The 21,980-nt window shown below is 43.2% G+C and overlaps 1 protein-coding gene across 5 annotated transcripts; it reads left to right on the top strand.

Moving 5' to 3' along the window:
- Positions 1-1,158: 1,158 nt before the first annotated feature.
- LOC109907618 (transmembrane protein 268) lies at positions 1,159-21,631 on the top strand. 5 transcript variants are annotated; one of them, XM_020505694.2, is made up of 10 exons: positions 1,159-1,274; positions 6,058-6,127; positions 7,027-7,156; positions 7,509-7,603; positions 11,819-11,926; positions 12,131-12,283; positions 17,989-18,099; positions 20,368-20,457; positions 20,827-21,045; positions 21,306-21,631. In XM_020505694.2, the coding sequence occupies exons 3-10, from the start codon at positions 7,039-7,041 to the stop codon at positions 21,474-21,476; spliced, it is 1,065 nt and encodes a 354-aa protein (XP_020361283.1). In that variant the 5' UTR covers positions 1,159-1,274; positions 6,058-6,127; positions 7,027-7,038; the 3' UTR covers positions 21,477-21,631. The 5 variants fall into 5 exon arrangements, with proteins under 5 accessions (XP_020361283.1, XP_020361284.1, XP_020361285.1 ...); XM_020505695.2 differs by having other exon boundaries at positions 1,182-1,278; XM_020505696.2 differs by lacking the exon at positions 6,058-6,127 and having other exon boundaries at positions 1,203-1,274.
- Positions 21,632-21,980: the final 349 nt, after the last annotated feature.

The following is a 21,980-nucleotide window of genomic DNA, read 5'->3' as shown; positions in this document are numbered from 1 at the left end:
AAGCTGAGAAATGTCTAACTGGCCTCTTGGAGATATCTAACTGGCCTCTTTTATATACTAATCAGACAGCACCAGCTGTACTGTAAACACCAGCCTGAGAAGCTTGTAGGAAGTCAAACCAAAAGGCAGTGACTTTGTCTGCTGCTACAGAATCATCACACAGTGTTTCACAAAATGTATATTTTTTATTTAACTAGGCAAGTCAGTTAAGAACAAATTCTTATTTACAAAAACAGCTTGGGAACAGTGAGTTTGTTGTGGCCTTGTTCAGGGACAGAACGACCTCGTCAGCTCGGGGATTCGATCTAGCAACCTTTCGGTTACTGGCCCAATGCTCTAACCACTAGGCTACCTGCCAACCACACAATAGTCAGTGTGTCCTTGGTCCTTGTACCTCCAGTCTGGCATCAATCACTATAAACAGATATGAGTTTACTCCATGACATGCAGCATCTAGTCTAGTGAACATAACAGAAAGAACACTGGACATAATGTGTATTACAGAAAGGGAAAATATATGAATATGCTAAACATTGTTAATCACTCTAAACTGAATATGAACTTTGTTCACCCTCAATATTACCATTACGATGATGATAAGTGACTGACACAACTAGCTAAGTATTACATTTTATTTACTCCTTCATACCCCAAGATGGCATTCTAGGCAGAGAACTGTAGTGCCGTGAAAGACTGGCCAACATGACTGTGTTGTGCCATAACACGGTCACACTGTTTACTGTAGTCTGGGTAATAAACCATTGAGACACCAAGTCAACATTTCATCTCAACTTTGCCCTCATCGCGTTCCTGAAATTATAGAGAGAACAATATGAAACTTCATTGTAATTTCAATACCAAGGTGGAATCCTTCACACATTTATTACATGAGTCATCAGATTGTTGTCCCCAGACAATGTTTCAGGTCAACTGAGTTAATCTATTTAGTCTCACAAAAGTATACAGATTTCCATGATCTAATTTCTAATTTGTCAGTGTGTGTGTGATCGTGTGTTTGTGCACGCTTGTGTGTCCACCATTGCATACGTGTGTGTGTGTGTGTGTGTGTGTGTGTGTGTGTGTGTGTGTCTGTGTGTGTGTGTGTGTGTGTGTGTGTGCGTGTGCTTGTGCATTCATGCCTGTGGGGCAAGAGTTAATGTGTGACAGTCCCAGCCCATAGCAGCAGACCACCAGACCAGAGTCATGACAACCTGGAGAACATCTGCTAAACTCACTGGCATCCAGATCAACTCACACACCAGCTGGGACAACAGGTAGGTAAGGAATAGTGTTTGTGTGTTTAGGCAATGTGTGTGCATTGCTGCCTCATATATTTCAAGTACGATCTTAGTTCTGTCACCTCTGTGAGGTTATTTCCATTTGTTTATTACAAGAAAAGTTTGTTGTTGTGGACTCATTGTCTCATTCACTCTCATTCTGAGAAGTGTAGACCTCATTCCACCAGTCATGTGGTTAGACTAATGAGTCAAGCTGGGAGAGCGAGAGGGGGGGGGGGGGGGGTGTAAGTGAGTAAGAGGGGGTCAAGTAAAAGTCAATTACATAACAGGGCCAAAAGTATGTGGACACCCCTTCAAATGAGTGGATTTGGCCACACCCATTGCTGACAGGTGTATAAAATCGAGCACACCACCATGCAATCTCCATAGACAAACATTGGCAGTAGAATGGCCCGTACTGAAGAGCTCAGTGACTTTCAATGTGGCACCGTCATAGGATTTTCAACAATTCAGTTTGTCAAATTTCTGCTCTGCTTGAGCTGCTCTGGTAAACTGTAAATGCTGTTATTGTGAAGTGGAAACGTCTAGGAGCAACAACGGCTCAGCCGTGAAGTGGTAGGCCACACAAGCTCACAGAACGGGATCGGCGAGTGCTGAAGCGCGTAGTGCGTACAAATCATCTGTCGAACACTCACTTCCGAGTTCCAAACTACCTCTGGAAGCAACTTCAGCACAAAGCTGTTCGTCAGGAGCATCATGAATTGGGTTTCCATGGCCGAGCAGCCGCACACAAGCCTAAGATCACAATGCACATTGCCAAACATTGGCTGGAGTGGTGTAAAGCTCACCCCCATTGCACTCTGAAGAAGTGGAAATGCATTCTTTGGAGTGATGAATCACGCTTCACCATCCGTCAGTCCTATGGACGAATCTGGGTTTGGCGGATACCAGGAAAACGGTACCTGCACGAATGTATAGTGCCAACTGTAAAGTTTGGTGGAGAAGGTCTGGGGCTGTTTTCATTGTTCGGACTAGGCCCCTTACTTCCAGTGAAGGTAAATCTTAACACTACAGCATACAATGGCATTCCAGACGATTCGGTGTTTCCAACTTTGTGGCAACAGTTTGTTGAAGGCCCTTTCTTGTTTCAGCATGACAATGCCCCTGTGCACAAAGTGAGGTCCATACATAAATGGTATGTCGAGATCGGTGTGGAAGAACTTGACTAGCTTGCAGAACCTTGACCTCAACCCCATCGAACACCTTTGGGATGAATTGGAATGCCGACTGCGAGCCAAGCCTAATCGCCCAACATCAGTGCCTGACTTCACTAATGCTCTTGTGGCTGAGTGTCACGATTGTTATATAAATAATCGGACCAAGGCGCAGCGTGAGTAGAGTTCCACAACAAAGAATTAACGAACGTGCAGTACGTAGCCCACATAGGCACGAAACAAATCAATATCCCACAACACAAAAGGGACACACTAAGTATGATCCCCAATTAGAGTCAACAATATTCAGCTGCCTCCAATTGGGAACCATACTCACACACCAACATAGAACTATAATAACTAGAAAAATAACCTAGTCACGCTCTAACCTATTACACCATAGAGAACCAAGATGGGGAGGGTTAGGGTGGGCAACTAGCATTGGTGGCAGCTCCGGTGCGGGACGTTGCACACGCTCAGACCGCGGATCCGGCCATGAAGCCAGGCTGAACACCGAGCCCGGACTGACTGGGCACCGGCGCAGAGGAAGGATCCGGCCATGGAGCGGGACTGGACGCCATGCCCATACTGGGCACCGGCACAGAGGAAGGCTCCGGCCATGGAGCGGGACTGGACTCCGTGCCTGGACTGGGCACCGGCGCAGAGGAAGGCTCCAGCCATGGCACCGGCGTAGGAAGCTCCGGGCCGTGGACCGTCACTGGAGGCTCTGGACTGTGAACCGTCACTGGAAGCTCTGGGCCGTGTAATCTCACTGGAGGTTCCGGGCTGTAGACCGTCGCTGGAGACTCAGGGCTGGTGACAAACTCTTCAGGGTGAGTGCGGGGAGCCTGCACAGGACGTACAGGGCTAGGAAGGCACACTGGGGGCCTGGTGCGTGGAGCCAGCACAGGTTTCACCGGACTGATGACACGGTCTTCAGGGCGAGCGCGGGAAGCCGGCACAGGACGTACCGGGCTGGGAAGGCGCACTGGAGGCCTGGCGCATGGCGCCAGCACAGGTTTCACCGGACTGATGACACGCTCTTCATGGCGAGTGCGCTGCAGACATCTAACCAACATCTCTCTCCGATCTCCCTCCGCCAATTGCTCCATCAACTCCCAACTCTGGCTCTCTCCTCGTCTCAGCCGACCACCCTTTGTGTCCCCCCCCCCAAAAAAAATCTTGGGGTTGCCCTTGGGCTGTTTGTGGCCGTCGCTGTCTTCCTATACTCCTTGGCGACTCCTGCCAAGGAAGGGTCTCACATCCACCCAGTATTTCCTCCCATGTCCAACTCTCCTTTAACTCCTGGGCACGCTGCTTGGTCCTGTAATGGGATATTCTGTCACAACCATCGTTTAAATAATCGGACCAAGGCGCAGCGTGAGTAGAGTTCCACATATTTATTATTGTGAACCTTCAAAACAACAAAGAATGAATGAACGTGCAGTACGTAGCACACATAGGCACTAAACAAAACAATATCCCACAACGCAGGTGGGAAAAGGGATACACTAAGTATGATCCCCAATTAGAGGCAACGATATTCAGTTGCCTCCAATTGGGAACCATACTCACACACCAACATAGAACTATAATAACTAGAAAACTCCCCTGAGTCCCCACAGAAATGTTCCAACATCGGTTATTGCAGCAAAGGGGGGACCAACTCCATATTAATGCCCATGATTTTGGAATGCGATGTTAGACGAGCAGGTGTCCACATACTTTGGGCCATGTGGTGTATATTGGGAAGTGTAGTTGTATGTGAGGAAAAAGGACCAAATAGTTGAGATGGAAAAGGTTAAATGCTTCTGGGGGAATGTTTGAAATGCTGTAACTGTATTAAAGTAAATGTGACTTTAAAAGGGGATTTTGGTAATGAGGCTCTTTATCTATTTCCCCAAAGTCCGATGAACTTATGGATACCGTTTTTATGTCTCTGTGTCCAGTATAAAGGAACTTAGAGGTTGTTTTGCGAGCCAATGCTAACTAGAGTTTGCGCAATGACTCTAAGTCTATGGGTATGCTACCAGATACACATTGACTTCCAGTCATGGAAATTACTTTCATCTTAAGTGCGGGTGGGTAGGACCTTTAAATGTAATAGTTTCTACATTGTATAGTCTCTGGAGAGTTGTCCTATTAGTCATGTGCATTTCTTTATGTTCAGAACCTCAACTGTAACTGGTGCACACAACGACTCTGTAAAATGGTTTTTATCTTTACAAAACATTCCTAGAAGTAGGAGTAGAGTGAATAGATGAGAAAACCCTGAAGAGCTTTTCCCCTCACATCTGTCATAAAACCTTTCGTAGAGAAACACACAGACACACATAAACACACATCAAACATCACATGCTCTTACACAGCAATACACAATCATTCACATAAAAGTGTAAACAGGCACTTGTAAAGGTACTTGTATCATTAGGGGCACCAGCGTAGTCAAACTGTTTGAAAGTTGGCAACTCACTTGCTTACAGCAGCATGCGTGAAAATGAGAGTGTGTGCTTGAGAGAGAGAGGGAGATTTATTTACGTTGATTTATTTTCCCTTTGTACTTGTATTTGCACATCGTTACAACACTGTATATACAACATAATATGACATGGGGAAATGTCTTTATTCTGTGGAACGTCTGTGAGTGTAATGTTTACTGTTCATTTTTATTGTCAATTTCACTTTTGTTTATTATATACTTCACTTGCTTTGGCAATGTTAACATATGTTTCCCATGCCGATAAAGCCCTTGAATTGAATTGACAATAGGCAGACCTGGCTCTCAAGATAAGACAGACTATGTGCATACTGCCCACAAAATTAGGTGGAAACTGAGCTGCACTTCCTAACCTCCTGCCAAATGTATGACCATATTAGAGACACATATTTCCCTCAGATTACACAGACCCACAAAGAATTTGAAAACAAATCCAATTTTGAAACACTCCTGTATCTATTGGGTGGAATACCACAGTGTGCAATCACAGAAGCAAGAAAGTAAGGGGCAACCAGTGAAGAAAAGAAAGGGGCAACCAGTGAAGAAAAGAAAAGGGCAACCAGAAAAGGGCAACCAGTGAAGAACAAACACCATTGTATATACAATCTATATTTATGTTTATTTATTTTATTGTACTTTAACAATTTTCACATCATTACAACACTGCATATATACATAATATGACATGTGAAATGTCTTTATTATTTTGGAGCTTTTGTAAGTGTAATGTTTACTGTTCATTTTTTATTGTTTATTCCACTTTTGTTTATTATCTATTTCACTTGCTTTTGCAATCTAAACATGTGTTTCCCATGCCAATAAAGCCCTTAACATTGAATTGAGAGAGAGAGAAAGGAGAGCGAGATAGAGGGCGAGAGAGAGGAAAATAGAGAGAGGAGAGAGAGAACTGGTGTAGGGGTAGAAGAAGACAAGCTTGCCGACAGCATTTTCACACGTTTGTGCTAAAATGTGTCTCCCTCTCTAACAATCAAACGAGAGACACAGAGGGAAAGACGGTGGGAGAGAGAGAGCAAGAACGAGAGAATGAGAAAGCAACAGTAGTGTCTAAAAATGTAGCTGCCCTTTATTTTCTCACTTTCTCTTTCAGAGTTTGAGGCTGTTGAAAGCAGAGCGATAACTTGGCTGTGTATTGTGCGTTGAAGACTGACCCTGTTGAGGTGCAGTATGTCTATCTCATCGTATTACTGTGGTACAGCTTAGCCACTTTTAACAGAAACCTGTGAAGTCTGTAGCCGGGAAAAGAAAGTCAGCTACTAAAATGATTGTTGAAACTTAAGTTGAAACTCGAAAGTGCTGAATCAGAAACCTTGTTGGTAAACTTTAGTTTCATTCTTCTGTTGGTTTCTCCAACATGCTGACATAACATAGCAGAGCAATGTAATCTTTTCTAAAAGGAGAAGTGATGTGGTTTCCGGTTGCTTTTGAAACATAGGACACATCAAGTGCTAGTCTTAACTCAACTGACTTCTCCAGTTCTCAAGATAAGCTTTGGCGTTTGATGCCATTGCTAGATAAAGCTGTAGTCTCCGATTGGGCATCTCGAAGGGAGCTTCAGCCATTGGACATGTTTTCTCCAACAGTGTCAGTACAAGCCATGCCTCAGGAAAACACTATCTACTGAGGGAATATTCGTTAACTGTTCTAATTTCAATGTCTTTCTTTGTTTTGCATCACACTGGAATGTGCTGCTTGCTGTAATGTTATTACTCACTTCATATACTGTGTATACTTTACACACATATCTGACAACCTACGGCACATGGGACAACTGGGAAGTGGTGTTGTAATCAGACCAAGCATCTGTCTGCTTGAGCAACGGATGTAGCCTGGTTCGAGATCTATTTGTGCAGGCTATCCAACTCTTTTAGTCATTGTAGGAGTTGGCAAGACAGCAAAAACAGATCTGGGACCAGGCTAACGGGAACTGTGTTGCTGTGGTCAGATGCACTGTGTATTTCACGCTGAAGGTCAGGGCCGTTCATGCTCTTACAAATTTTCTCTGAATTACGGTTCCAGGGATTTTGATTAAACTGTATGACTGTTTTTGCTCGTTCAGGGTCTCGTCATCATGGATGAGATGGAGGACAAGACTTCTGTGCATTCAGACGAGAGTGATGTTGAAGCTGACCTGAGACGATCATCCGAGATCCTGCCAGAAAACAGAAGAACGTCTAGATGGAAGAATGGTGCGTAGTAACATAGTTATCAAATTGTACTATGGGTAAAAGTCTGATCAATATATGGTCTTTGTCAAATAATTATTCTTGGTTTGTTTCTCTTCTTTGTTCTATTTTTTCCCTATTGGCAAGTTTTCGGGATAAACAAACCCTTTTCACAATGTCCCACTTTATTTATTTACCCTTAATACCTTTTTATTATTATTTCTCAATGTTTTGACTCTCTCTCCTTTTTCATCACTGTTAAAATCTCTGTCAGAATGTGTTATTGTCAAAATGAACACGCTCCTCGCCTCTCTCTCTCCCTCCTACCGTCTCTCTCTGCCCCTCTCCCTTCTGTTTCCCCCTTTCTCTTCTCCAGGTCAGTGTGTGCTGGCAGTACCAACCTCCTCCATGCTGAGCCCCAGGTTTGATCTGTCGCTCTGCAGGGCTCTGCTGGAGAGGGACGGCTTCCAGGTCAGAGCAAACACACACATACACATAAACACACACTCTCTCCCTCTCTCTGGGTGCCCACTGGCCATTTTTATTCTCATCAAATGTCAAGCAGCCTGTCCACTTGTGTGGGGAGCTTGAACTAAACTCAGCAAAAAAAGAAACGTCCTCTCACTGTCAACTGCATTTAACATGTGTAAATATTTGTATGGACATAACAAGATTCAACAAGTGAGAAATAAACTGAACAAATTCCACAGACATGTGACTAACAGAAAGGGAATGATGTGACCCTAAACAAACGGGGGGTCAAAATCAAAGTAACAGTCAGTATCTGGTGTGGCCACCAGCTGCATTAAGTACTGCAGTGTTGCCAGTTCTTGCTGTGAGATGTTACCCTACTCTTCCACCAAGGCACCTGCAAGTTCCCGGACATTCCCTAGCCCTCACTATCTGATCCAAGAGGTCCTAGACGTGCTCAATGGGATTGAGATCTGGCATCTTTGTTGGCTATGCAGAATACTGACATTCTTGTCTTGCAGGATGCAGGAAATCACGCACAGAACAGGCAGTGTATGGCTGGTGGCATTGTCATGCTGGAGGGTCATGTCAGGATGAGCCTGCAGGAAGGGTACCACATGAGTGAGGAGGATGTCTTCCCTGTAACGCACAGCGTTGAGATTGCCTGCAATGACAACAAGCTCAGTCCAATGATGCTGTGACACACCGACCCAGACCATGACCAACCCTCCACCTCCAAATCGATCCCGCTTGGGAGTACAGGCCTCGGTGTAACGCTCATTCCTTCGACAATAAACGCAAATCCGACCATCAGCCCTGGTGAGACAAAACCGCCACTCATCAGAGAAGAGCACTTTTTGCCAGTCCTGTCTGGTCCAGCGATGGTGGACTTGTGCCGGTGATGTCTGGTGAGGACCTGTCTTACAACATGCCTACAAGCCCTCAGTCCATCCTCTCTCAGCCTATTGCGGACAGTCTGAGCACTGATGGAGGGATTGTGCATTCCTGGTGTAACTCGGGCAGTTGTTGTTTCCATCCTGTACCTGTCCCGTGGGTGTGATGTTCGGATGTACAGATCCTGTGCAGGTGTTGTTACACGTGGTCTGCCACTGCGAGGACGATCAGCTGTCTTTACAGATCGGAATGAATCCCCGGCCTCAAATGAATTTGACCTCAAGTCAAAGTTGTTGGCCAAAACATCACATCCAGTGTGTGTTTTTGGTGTCAAAAGCCCTGTACCAAAACATGGCACAGGAATTATGAGAAGAATACATCTCCAGAGGTGATATGACTTCTGGGTTGCGTGGCAATACCCCCTTATCTAGACTGGCTGTTGTGATGCATTTGGAGCGGAGCGGCTGGACACCTTCTTCCCGATAGCTAAAGAACCAACCCTTCTGCGCATGTGCAGGATTTGTTTGGCTGCCCAGAGAACAGGTTACACTGGACAATTGCAATGATGAATGGAGAAGGGAAGGTGTCCAGGGGGGTGGAACTGGGGCGGAACGAGGCGATTACCTTTGGTCTCTCAGCATCAGCCCCTTTGAGCACAGAGAAGTGAGAAATAACTTTCTCTCTTTTATCTCTTTGAATTTGTTTTTGTTAGGTTCTGGAGTGAATTTGACAGATTAAACAGCTTCAGTAAAGGTTGAGGTTAATAGTACATTCATATAACATTTACTTTGAGATAGTGGATGTGTCACGTCGGTACATGATCCGCCTATGACATGATGCCCACCAGCCAAACCTTCCTTCTGTAAATTAGAATAAAGGACAGAACCCACTGCAGCCCAGCATACCTACCTGCCTACCAGCCCAACCATTACCATGTTTGTGTTCCTCTGTGCTGTCTCTATCTTCAGCCTTGCTTTGGGTATTGAACATGACACTCCTGACCGGGGTGAAGAGCTATCCCAAAAATCCTGCCCCATGGGCTGGTACGACTTTAATGGATGCTGCTATAAGTACAATTCCACACGACTGGACTGGGCAGCCGCTGAGTGATTTAGGGAGCAAAACCCTAATCAAGACTTTCGGCCCTTTAGAGTTCTACACCTGGATCAGGTTGTCTGAGATAGTTAGGGAGAGGCAGGGCCAGATAATGCAGAGTCCCTGGGCCCAGGCCCGTGGGGGGCCCAAGAGGCAGCAAAACATTTTTGAAAGTATATATACAGTACCAGTCAAAGGTTTGGACACACCTGCTCATTCAAGAGTTTTTCTTTACTTTGACTATTTTCTACATTGTAGAATAATAGTGAAGACATCAAAACTATGAAATAACACAGTTACAAGCATTTCGCTACACTCGCACTAACATCTGCTAACCATGTGTATGTGACAAATAAAATTTGATTTGATTTGATAACACATATGAACAAAAAAATTGTTAAACAAATCCAAATATATTTTATATTTGAGATTCTTCAAAGTAGCCACCCTTTGTCTTGATGACAGCTTTGTACACGCTTGGCATTCTCTTAACCAGTATCACCTGGAATGCTTTTCCAACAGTCTTGAAGGAGTTCCCACATATGCTGAGCACTTGTTGGCTGCTTTTCCTGCTTTTTTCATCTGATGCAGCACTCCATCACTCTCCTTCTTGGTCAAATAGCCCTTACACAGCCTGGAGGTGTGTTGGGTCATTGTCCTGTTGAAAAACAAATTATAGTCCCACTAAGTGCAAACCAGATGGGATGGCATATTGCTACAGAATTCTGTGGTAGCCACAGCATTTTTACCTAGTGGGAAAAAAATCTGAGTGGCTTGAGTGGCCCAGAAAAGAAAAGTACAGAAAATAAAACAACAGCAGGAGCAAGAACTTAAAACAAAAAATGCCCAAACTGACTGTTATTTGATTTATTCATTTTTTTTGTACTTTTTACCTATTTTTTCTCCCCAATTGGTAGTTACAGTAATGTCCCATCACTGCAACTCCAGTGCGGACTCGGGAGAGGCGAAGGTCGAGAGCCATGAGTCCTCTGATACACGACCCGCCAAGCCGCACTGCTCGCTTAACCCGGAAGCCAGCCGCACCAATGTGTCAGAGGAAACACTGTACAGCTGGCGACCGAAGTCAGCGTGCATGCGCCCGGCCCACCACAAGGAGTCTCTAGAACGCGTCTGGACAAGGACATCCCGGCCGACCAAACCCTTCCAATTTCTCGGACGATGCTGGGCCAATTGTGCGCCGCCTCAGGGGTATTCCCGGTCGGGGCCGACTGCGACACAGCCTGGGATCGAACCCAGGTCTGCAGTGATGCCTCTAGTACTGTGATGCAGTGCCTTAGACCGCTGCGCCACTCGGGACGTGTCACTGGTTATTGTTCTGTGCAACACATAGACACAAAGGACAATGACAACCAAAGGTCTGCAATCGCACATACGAGAGATCAACCCATTGACAGAGTGGGTGCCTTGTGCTGCACATATTCTGAATTTGGTCGGGGAACTGAACTGCCTTGAGACAGATTCGTTTTTCACATTTGTGCTGTCAATATTTAACTTTTGCTCCAAATCCACTTGGCGATGGCAGATTGTTAAATCAGGTTTACAACCAAATGAAAACAGTTGAATAGCAACCCGCAAATCTCTTTCCGGTTATGAGGTGGTCTGCACATGCAAATGCCTCATAAGCATTATGCCTCATGTCACCGCTTTACAAACCTGACGCACAAAGACATAGACGACGCAAAAAAACATGCTGATGAGTCAGTCGTAAGCGGCAGAGCCTGACGTCGTTTATCAATGACAGGACAGCAGAAATTTACCGACGGTAAATTTGTTGTCATTGACACACAAGTTGGATAGGAGGTATAAGTCATACAAAGAGCTAAACAGCCGTTATACTCTGTAACTGTTTTAAAGTCACCACTGGCCTCATGGTGAAGTCCCTGAGCAGTTTCCTTCCTCTCCGGCAACTGAGTTATTGAGGTCACTGTATATTTGTAGTGACTGGGGGTATTGATACACCACCCCAAGTGTAATTAATAACTTTACCACTCAAAGGGATATACAATGTTTTTGAAATAAATATGTCACACACACTTTTACAAACTTTTGACCACCCACATCCCTGACACATATTGCAGGTCAAAGTCTTTTTTCCCTTACCTTGTTTATTTTGTGGAATGCATTTTGGTAAAGTATGAAAATTACATTTAGAATACATTATTACCATGTATCCACTGTTTGGTTCATTTGGTTTCTCCACTGTAGATTCCTGTGGCAGACTTTGAGACACCTCTAGACATAGCACTGGATGTGCCATCGGTCAGGAGATACCTGTTCCTTAACTCTTCTCTCATCCACTTCATCATGGCACCGGTAGGGTCCCTCAAAGTCTTGATTAATAACACAAGGGTGATTTTGTTATTTTTTTTATTTTTTACATCCATTACATTATTCACAATAGTGTCCAGTATCTGTTGATCTCCTATACCATCTGTGTGTCTTCTACTAATGTGTCCTGTATTTGTTCAGAGTTAGTATGTTCAATTTATACTGTGTATCATTTTATCTCCCCTCCAGATTATATATGTGGTGATATGGTGTGCTGTGTTCTCCACTCTTCATATGTATCTCTCGGTCACTGACTACTGGGTCCTCTGCCTGTCTGTCAGTCTGGTCTCCATCTTCCTCACCACATTCATCATCGTCATCCTCTACTACAGTAACAAGGAGGTGGGTGTTCAATCTGTTTATCAGTCTGACAGCACTTAATGTTTTACTGCTTTGGGCTAAAGTAGGGTCATACAGAGGGTATCTTGGTAGTCTTAAACAAATCTACTTTGAAGCAAAAGTATACACCTCACACACATGGTTATGGGCTTAAAAAAAAGAAAACACCTAGTCAGATACAGAATTTAAATGTATTACATTTTGAGTTTGAATCGCAATTACACTTTACAGTGCATTCAGAAAGTATTCAGACACCTTCATTTTTTTATGTTACAGCCTTACTCTAAAATGTTTTTTCCCCCTCATCAATCTAAACACAAATGAAAATATGACTGGAGTCATTGCAAATACATTTTTGCCACTAAGTGGGCAAAGTTATCAAAGCTCTATCGCAATTGCCGATCGGTTGTTAGAACGCGTTAGATTGACGGTAAACAGTAGTCAAATTAGGCTTCAGGTAAAACATTTTTAAAAGTTTTAAAAACACTGGCTGTTGTTGACAAGCATATTTAGTTAATGTACATATTATTAATATTAAATTCAGTGATTGAAATGATGACCGCATCCTCAGTAGCCAATTCGGGCAGGCTATTGGGGGAAACAAGCACGTCTAACCTCGAAATCGCCTCGCTATTCATGTTGAATACATTTTTCTGTTAATTTGAACTAAGCAAGCTGCTAAATTGTTCAGTTTACAGCTTGCCTACATCTTGTCTAGGCTACTGTAGACTATCTGAAATTAGATGTAGGCCTATCAGGAGCTATGGGCATCCTTCCTTTATCTAAGCAAACCATGGCAAAGTTGATTATAAACCCAGATTTTAGTCTGTAGCCTATGCCTTTTGAAATGACAAGTCAATCTCGCAAATCGGCCATTTATAATGGTTTGTAGTCTTAACATCTGGCACATAACAGCACAATTGCCAGTTCGTCTAAGTGTTTCTTGCTAAGATATTGAGATCCTCTGTCCAACTTTCCTCACTTAAACTCTCCTGTGAGATTTATCTATAGTTATGCACATGCGCAAAGGGGATTTGTTTACAATTATAAACCTGATTCCAGCCATGAATGCTGATTGGCTCAAAGCTGTGCTATATCAGACCATACCATGGGAATGACAAAGCATTTTTTTTACTGTTCTAATTATGTTGGTAACCAGTTTTAATAGCAATAAGGCACCCCGGAGGATTGGTTTGTGGTATATCAAATAAAATGTTATTGGTCACATACACATGATTAGCAGATGTTGTTGCGGGTGTAGTGAAATGCTTGTGATTCTAGCTCCGACAGTGTAGGAATATCTAACAAACTACATAACATATACCCAATACACACAAATCTATGTAGGAATGAATTAAGACTATATACAGTGGGGCAAAAAAGTATTTAGTCAGCCACCAATTGTGCAAGTTCTCCCACTTAAAAAGATGAGAGGCCTGTGATTTTCATCATAGGTACACTTCAACTATGACAGACAAAATGCCACCAGGGACTCAAATCCTGCAGTGCCAGACGTGTCCCCCTGCTTAAGCCAGTACATGTCCAGGTCCGTCTGAAGTTTGCTAGAGAGCATTTGGACGATCCAGAAGAAGATTGTGAGAATGTCATATGGTTAGATGAAACTAAAATATAACTTTTTGGTAAAAACTCAACTCGTCGTGTTTGGAGGACAAAGAGTGCTGAGTTGCATCCAAAGAACACCATACCTACTGTGAAGCATGGGGGTGGAAACATCATGCTTTGGGGCTGTTTTTCTGCAAAGGGACCAGGACGACTGATCCGTGTAAAGGAAAGAATGAATGGGGCCATGTATCGTGAGATTTTGAGTGAAAACCTCCTTCCACCAGCAAGGGCATTGAAGATGAAACATGGCTGGGTCTTTCAGCATGACAATGATCCCCAACACACCGCCCGGGCAACGAAGGAGTGGCTTCGTAAGAAGCATTTCAAGGTCCTGGAGTGGCCTATCCAGTCTCCAGATCTCAACCCCATAGAAAATCTTTGGAGGGAGTTGAAAGGCTGTGTTGCCCAGCAACAGCCCCAAAACATCACTGCTCTAGAGGAGATCTGCATGGAGGAATGGGCCAAAATACCAGCAACAGTCTATGAAAACATTGTGAAGACTTACAGAAAACGTTTGACCTCTGTCATTGCCAACAAAGGGTATATAACAAAGTATTGAGATCAACTTTTGTTATTGACCAAATACTTATTTTCCACCATAATTTGCAAATAATTTCATAAAAAATCCTACAATGTGATTTTGTGGATTTTTTTTCTCATTTTGTCTGTCATAGTTGAAGTGTACCTATGATGAAAATTGCAGGCCTCTCATCTTTTTAAGTGGGAGAACTTGCACAATTGGTGGCTGACTAAATACTTTTTTGCCCCAATATACATATGGACGAGCTATGTCAGAGTGGAACGGACTAAGATCCAATAGAATAGTATAGAAAAATAGTAAACACACATGAGATGAGTAATGCCAGATATATAAACATTATATAAAGAGAAGAGGCTCAGTTGCACCGCCTTCACCACACTGTCTGTGTGGGTGGTCCATTTCAGTTTGTCAGTGATGTGTACGCCAAGGAACTTGAAGCTTTCCACCTACTCCACTGCGCTCCCGTCGATGTAGATAGGGGGGTGCACCCTCTGCTGTTTCCTGAAGTCCACGATCATCACCTTTGTTTTGTTGACATTGAGTGAGAGTTTGTTTTCCAGGCACCACACTCCCAGAGCCCTCATCTCCTCCCTGTAGGCTATTTCGTCATCGTTGGTAATCAAGCCTACTACAGTTGTGTCGTCTGCAAACTTGATGATTGAGTTGGAGGCGTACTTGGCCACGCAGTCATGGGTGAACAGGGAGTACAGGAGGGGGCTGAGCACACACCCCTGTGGGGCCCCAGTGTTGAGGATCAGCGGAGTGGAGGTGATGTTTCCTACCTTCACCACCTGTGGGCGGCCCGTCAGGAAGTCCAGGACCCAGTTGCCAGGGCAGGGTTCAGACCCAGGGACTCGAGCTGAATGATGAGTTTGGAGGGTACAAGGGTGTTGCATGTTGAGCTATAGTCAATAAACAGCATTCTTATTCTTAGCATGTATTCCTCTTGTCCAGATGGAATAGGGCAGTGTGCAGAGTAATGGCGATTGCATCGTCTGTGGATCTATTGGGGAGGTAAGTTAATTGAAGTGGGTCTAGGGTGGCAGGTAAGGTAGAGGCGATATGATCCCTAACTAGTCTCTCAAAGCACTTCATGATGACAGAGGTGAGTGCTACAGGGTGATAGCCATTAAGTTCAATTACCTTTGCCTCCTGGGTACAAGAACAATGGTGGCCATCTTGAAACATGTGGGGACAGCAGACTGGGATAGGGAGAGATTGAATATGCCCATAAACATACCAGCCAGCTGGTCTGTGCAAGATGGCAGCATCGCAACTAGCTCTTAGAAAACGTTGCAGTATTTTGCTTTTATGTACTACTTTTTACATTTTTAGCTCAGGAAATGTTTTGTGTCATTACATACAGCCGGGAAGAACTATTGGATAATAGAGCGGCAGTAACATAACCACCAGCATTACGACCAGGAATACAACTTCCCTGGAGCAGATCCTTGTTCACTCTCCCCAGAGCAATTCATCCAAAATATTGTCGGCGGCTGTGTTTCATGATTAACGACTCATGGTGTAATTCTAGGAACATACATGAACTCAAGTCATTTTGTTCACCCAACCTAGAATACCTCACAATTAAATGCAGACCATATTATCTCCCAAGAGAATTCTCCTCCGTCATCACCACGGCCGTTTACATCCCACCTTAAGCCGAAACCTTGACGGCCCTCAAAGAACTTCAATGGACTTTATGCAAACTGGAAACCACATATCCTGAGGATGCATTTATTGTAGCTGGGGATTTTAACAAAGCAAATCTGAGGACTAGGCTGCCAAAATTCTATCAACATATTGACTGCCCTACTCGCACTACTAAGACTCTCAACCATTGCTATTCAAACTTCCGGGATGCTTACAAGGCCCTCCCCCGCCCTCCTTTCTTGCTCCTCCCATCCTATGGGCAGAAACTCAAACAGGAAGTGCCCGTGCTTTGTACTATATGGCCAATATACCACGGCTAACGGCTGTATCCAGGCGTCATGCTTAAGAACAGCCCTTAGCCATGGTTTATTGGCCATATACCATACCCCCTTGTACCTTATTGCTTAAACGAGATAGCAGTCAAATGAGGTAAATCGACTTCCATAGCAGTCAAACAAGGAAATTGACATCCATAGCAGTCAAACGAGCTAAATCGACTTCCATAGCAGTCAAACGAGCTAAATCGACTTCCATAGCAGTCAAACGAGCTAAATCGACTTCCATAGCAGTCAAACGAGCTAAATCGACATCCATAGCAGTCAAACGAGATAAATAGACATCCATTGATGGAAAATGATCTGGCGAGTTTAATAAGGGCAAATGGTCTTTTCTCTAGGCGCAATACTTATTAATTTGAGGAAAACTACATTTGCTTCTAACGTCATTACAGGTTACTACGATATTCCGTATTTGGCTCAATCGCGTTATGGAAAAGGGTTAATTGTATAAAATATACAATTCTTGCTGTATACAAATACACTTGGTCTAGTTTTCAGGCTTTTTGGGCGGGTTTTGAGTGGGTATTGGTCAGAAATTTCACATGCAACACTCGTGTCTGAGCGGTACACACTAAGTCACTGCATAGGGAGGGATACTCATACATGCTATATTATGATACTTATACCAAATAGGACAGGTTCTACATAGTTGGAAAGGTCAAAGACTGTAGAAACCAAATGTGCATAGGTGCTGCACAGAATATTTGCACATTTTTCCCAGAAATGGATTTACGCCTAGCTAAAACATCAATACATTAGCATTAACCATTTTAGACTAATGTGAACGAGGCCATCTTTTCCGGTACATCTGAAAAGATTATCAAATGGTTGTGATGGAATAATGACATCATAACCATAGCTTCAATAAAAGGTAAGTCATTATGTTTTTTTTAAACTAATGGCTTATTGGTGGTTTATTGGATAACGTATTGTTGTGATCAAACCGAATGTGCATGGGTTTCAATGGCTGACATATGAGCAGGGAAAATATATTATATGGATTTTTGGGCAAGGACATCTGCTACATGATGAAAATGTAAATGAGCAGTGAGCAGCTGGTAATTTATGGCTCTGCTGACAGCTGGGGATTTATGACCTTGTGTTGGAGGGGAGCAAGGCTGATAAAGATCTTAACTGGTGATTTGGCTGGCTGAGGGCCTGTTTGACATAGAAACACCTGATTTTCAGCAGTTTTAATTACAATTGAAATGAATCATGAAAAATATGAATGAAATCCCACTGCAGGAAAAGATAGTCTTAAATGGGCAGCCTAATTATAAAATGCCTTCTAATCTTTAATCGCAGTGCTAAAATTAGTAAACTGTGGTAGCAACATAAATTATGCATCGATATTAATAGGAATAAATCTGTGCTTGTGGAAGCAAATGAATAGACTACATAGATATGCCACACAAGAGGATTGAAGATAAATATTCAGACACTTTGAAACCTATGTGATTCATTATTGAACACCATCAATTCTATAGAGATATTGGACTGTAGTCTGAAAACAGTTCTAAGACCAAAAAACATTAACGCAGATCTTCCTACAGATAAACATCAACATTGACGTGCGACTCATCCAGGTGAATGAGAGGCTGAGACAACATATGCTGCTGGTGGGCGTGGCTGACTGGGTGCAGAACTGCACTGGAACTCTACAGGTAGCCTACAGTAACCTGCACATATAGGCAGCTCAATCTGAGATGGAAGACATTTTGTGTCAAACCTTTTTATCACACTCCCTTTCTTGTAATCGAGATTACTTCTAAATACCTTTACTGTTTTTTTGTGGTATAAATCTAACCGCTTCCATTGACTGATCATTATGGCAAGACACTTTGAAGTTATATATCGATGAATTGATTCTGTAGTTGAATTTAAATAGTTCTTTTTATATCCTAAATCAGACAGTAACAAATGTTCTAGCTCGTAGGAAGTCAAAACAAAAAGGGAGGAACTTTATTAGTGGCATCAATCACTATCAACAGATAGTATTTAGTCAGCCACCAATTGTGCAAGTTCTCCGACTTAAAAAGATGAGGCCTGTAATTTTCATCATAGGTACACTTCAACTATGACAGACAAAATGAGAAAAAAAATCCAGAAAATCACATTGTAGGATTTTTAATGAATTTATTTGCAAATTATAGTGGAAAATAAGTATTTGGTCACCTACAAACAAGCAAGATTTCTGGCTCTCACAGACCTGTAACTTCTTCTTTAAGAGGCTCCTCTGTCCTCCACTTGTTACCTATATTAATGGCAGCTGTTTGAACTTGTTATCAGTATAAAAGACACCTGTCCACAACCTCAAACAGTCACACTCCAAACTCCACTATGGTCAAGACCAAAGAGCTGTCAAAGGACACCAGAAACAAAATTGTAGATCTGCACCAGGCTGGGAAGACTGAATCTGCAATAGGTAAGCAGCTTGGTTTGAAGAAATCAACTGTGGGAGCAATTATTAGGAAATGGAAGACATACAAGACCACTGATAATCTCCCTCGATCTGGGGCTCCACGCAAGATCCCACCCCGTGGGGTCAAAATTATCACAAGAACGGTGAGCAAAAATCCCAGAACCACACGGGGGAACCTAGTGAATGACCTGCAGAGAGCTGGGACCAAAGTAACAAAGCCTACCATCAGTAACACACTACGCCACCAGGGACTCAAATCCTGCAGTGCCAGACGTGTCCCCCTGCTTAAGCCAGTACATGTCCAGGCCCGTCTGAAGTTTGCTAGAGAGCATTTGGATGATCCAGAAGAAGATTGGGAGAATGTCATATGGTCAGATGAAACCAAAATAGATATTTTTGGTAAAAACTCAACTCGTCGTGTTTGGAGGACAAAGAATGCTGAGTTGCATCCAAAGAACACCATACCTACTGTGAAGAATGGGGGTGGAAACATCATGCTTTGTAGCTGTTTTTCTGCAAAGGGACCAGGACAACTGATCCGTGTAAAGGAAAGAATGAATGGAGCCATGTATCGTGAGATTTTGAGTGAAAAACTCCTTCCATCAGCAAGGGCATTGAAGATGAAACGTGGCTGGGTCTTTCAGCATGACAATGATAACAAACACACCGCCCGGGCAACGAAGGAGTGGCTTCGTAAGAAGCATTTCAAGGTCCTGGAGTGGCCTAGCCAGTCTCCAGATCTCAACCCCATAGAAACTCTTTGGAGGGAGTTGAAAGTCCGTGTTGCCAAGCAACAGCCCCAAAACATCACTGCTCTAGAGGAGATCTGCATGGAGGAATGGGCCAAAATATCAGCAACAGTGTGTGAAAACCATGTGAAGACTTACAGAAAACGCTTGACTTCTGTCATTGCCAACAAAGGGTATATAACAAAGCATTGAGATAAACTTTTGTTATTGACCAAATACTTATTTTCCACCATAATTTGCAAATAAATTCATTAAAAATCCTACAATGTGATTTTCTGGATTTATTTTCTTCTCATTTTGTCTGTCATAGTTGAAGTGTACCTATTATGAAAATTACAGGCCTCTCATCTTTTTAAGTGGGAGAACTTGCACAATTGGTGGCTGACTAAATACCTTTTTGCCCCACTGTACCTGAATGAGATGAATCCACAAAAAGTCTACCCACTGGGCACAGACGTCAATTCAACGTCTATTCCACATTGGTTCAATGCAATTTAATTGAAATGATGTGTAAACAACATTGATTCAACCAGTGTGTGCCCAGGGGGTAGTGACCATAGACCCGCACCTTGAGTGTCACTAAACGGAACACGGGAAATGATGTGTATTACAGAAATTCCATATGCTAAATATTGTGTTGATCCCTCTAGACCAAATATGAACTTTGGTCATCTAAACTGTCCTCATTACATTCATCCATCTGTCTCTGTTTGTTTGTCTCTAACCGTCTGCCTGCCTGTCTGTGGTCTCGTCTCGCTCAGCTGTTCATTGTGTACTGGGATACGGCCCGCTGCTTGAGGACACTGACTGAAACTCTAGAGGAGATGAGCTTTGTCGGAGATGAGGCCCAGGTAGGTACATCACGATGTCCCCATGTTCGCTCTATTGATTTGTGTCCGTGTTCTCTTTGGCAAGGCTTTCAGTAGGGACATTCTGTTTTGGGAAGCCAATGGGATATAATATGCATAGATCGATATTGACACATCTCTGTGTACTGTTATAAGGAATTGTCTTGAGCAAAATTGAAATGAAATTGGACATTGACAATAGGAGACATTTGAGTATTACATATTGTGTTTTAGGCCTATCATCGGAGGGTTTTATTTGGTGTATATTGCCTTTCAATTGCATCGTAAGGCAATCTTGTGATGATCACCATTCAGTGTTTCTGTGTTGCACTAGCAGACAATGCACTGTAACGGGTTCCCCTCACTCCCTAGAAGAGACTCGAGAAGAGAATGTCCCACCTTGTCCTGGTGTCAGAGGTCATGACCCTTGACCCTGTGGCGGTGGAGTCAAGTGTTAATGAAGGTTCTGATGAGGAAAGGCCCCTCTTGATGAACGATGAGGCTGGAGGCAGTACCTCAACCAGCCAGAGGGAGGACACCAAACTCACTACTAACTACATTTTGGTACCGGACCAAATACTACCAGCTCAGGTTAGTTAGACTGCTTTCAATAATACTTGTAATCTTATGTTACAATGTAGACACCTCGCTAAAGGATTTTTCTTTAGTGCCTCATGTTGAACAAATGGTATTCCAGATTAGTGGAGGCTGGTGGAGGGAGAAATCTGGAGGACGGGCTCCAGCCACCACTGTTTAAGATATAGCCTACCTATAGACTGTAGCATGTGTTCAATACAGTATTACGAAGTCTCTTTTGTTGTTATGTTAAACTAACATATCCCTTTTTGCAGGCCAAAGCACTCCAACTTCTACTGACCTACGGTGCGGTGTATGTCAAGCTGTTGGTATCTGAAAAGCTGCCAAACTCCACACACCACCCCCTACACCACAGGAGGAATCACTGCACCACTGCGTCCCTTTGTCTCTGTCAGTATATAAAAACCAAGGTCCTAAGATTATAAGACTGGGACACAGAAACGCTGGTGCGTTCCACTTTAAATAATATGTTACTGTAGGACAATAGAATATTTGCACTGGCAATATAAAAGTCACGATTTAGTACTCACTTGTGTACGTTTTGCATTAAATTATACAAACAATAAATATATATCTTTAAGAGGTTTGTCCTTATGTAGACAGGGATATTAATTTACGGTTCATGCGAAGACATTTTGGGAGTGCATTTAGATAAACAGGGCAAAGTATGAATAAGAATATGTTCTTAACTGACTTGTCTAGTTAAATAAAGGTTAAATAAATACAAATAAAAAGGTTTTGGGGAGATATAAAAGAGAGTGGGGGCAAGAGTTAACAGATTCATTGATGCAGAGAAAGTATTAAGCTCAAGGGGTCAACATGAATCATTGATCTTGGCTGACTGCACAGCTACACAGAAGGAGCATGTGGCACACAGTTTCATTCATTGCCCATCGTTATTAATCAGCCTTGACGCAACTGCTGAGGTG

This window comes from Oncorhynchus kisutch, linkage group LG17, assembly GCF_002021735.2.
Source record: "Oncorhynchus kisutch isolate 150728-3 linkage group LG17, Okis_V2, whole genome shotgun sequence".
Classification (NCBI taxonomy): domain Eukaryota; kingdom Metazoa; phylum Chordata; class Actinopteri; order Salmoniformes; family Salmonidae; genus Oncorhynchus; species Oncorhynchus kisutch.
This window is presented reverse-complemented; position numbering and strand designations above follow the sequence as displayed.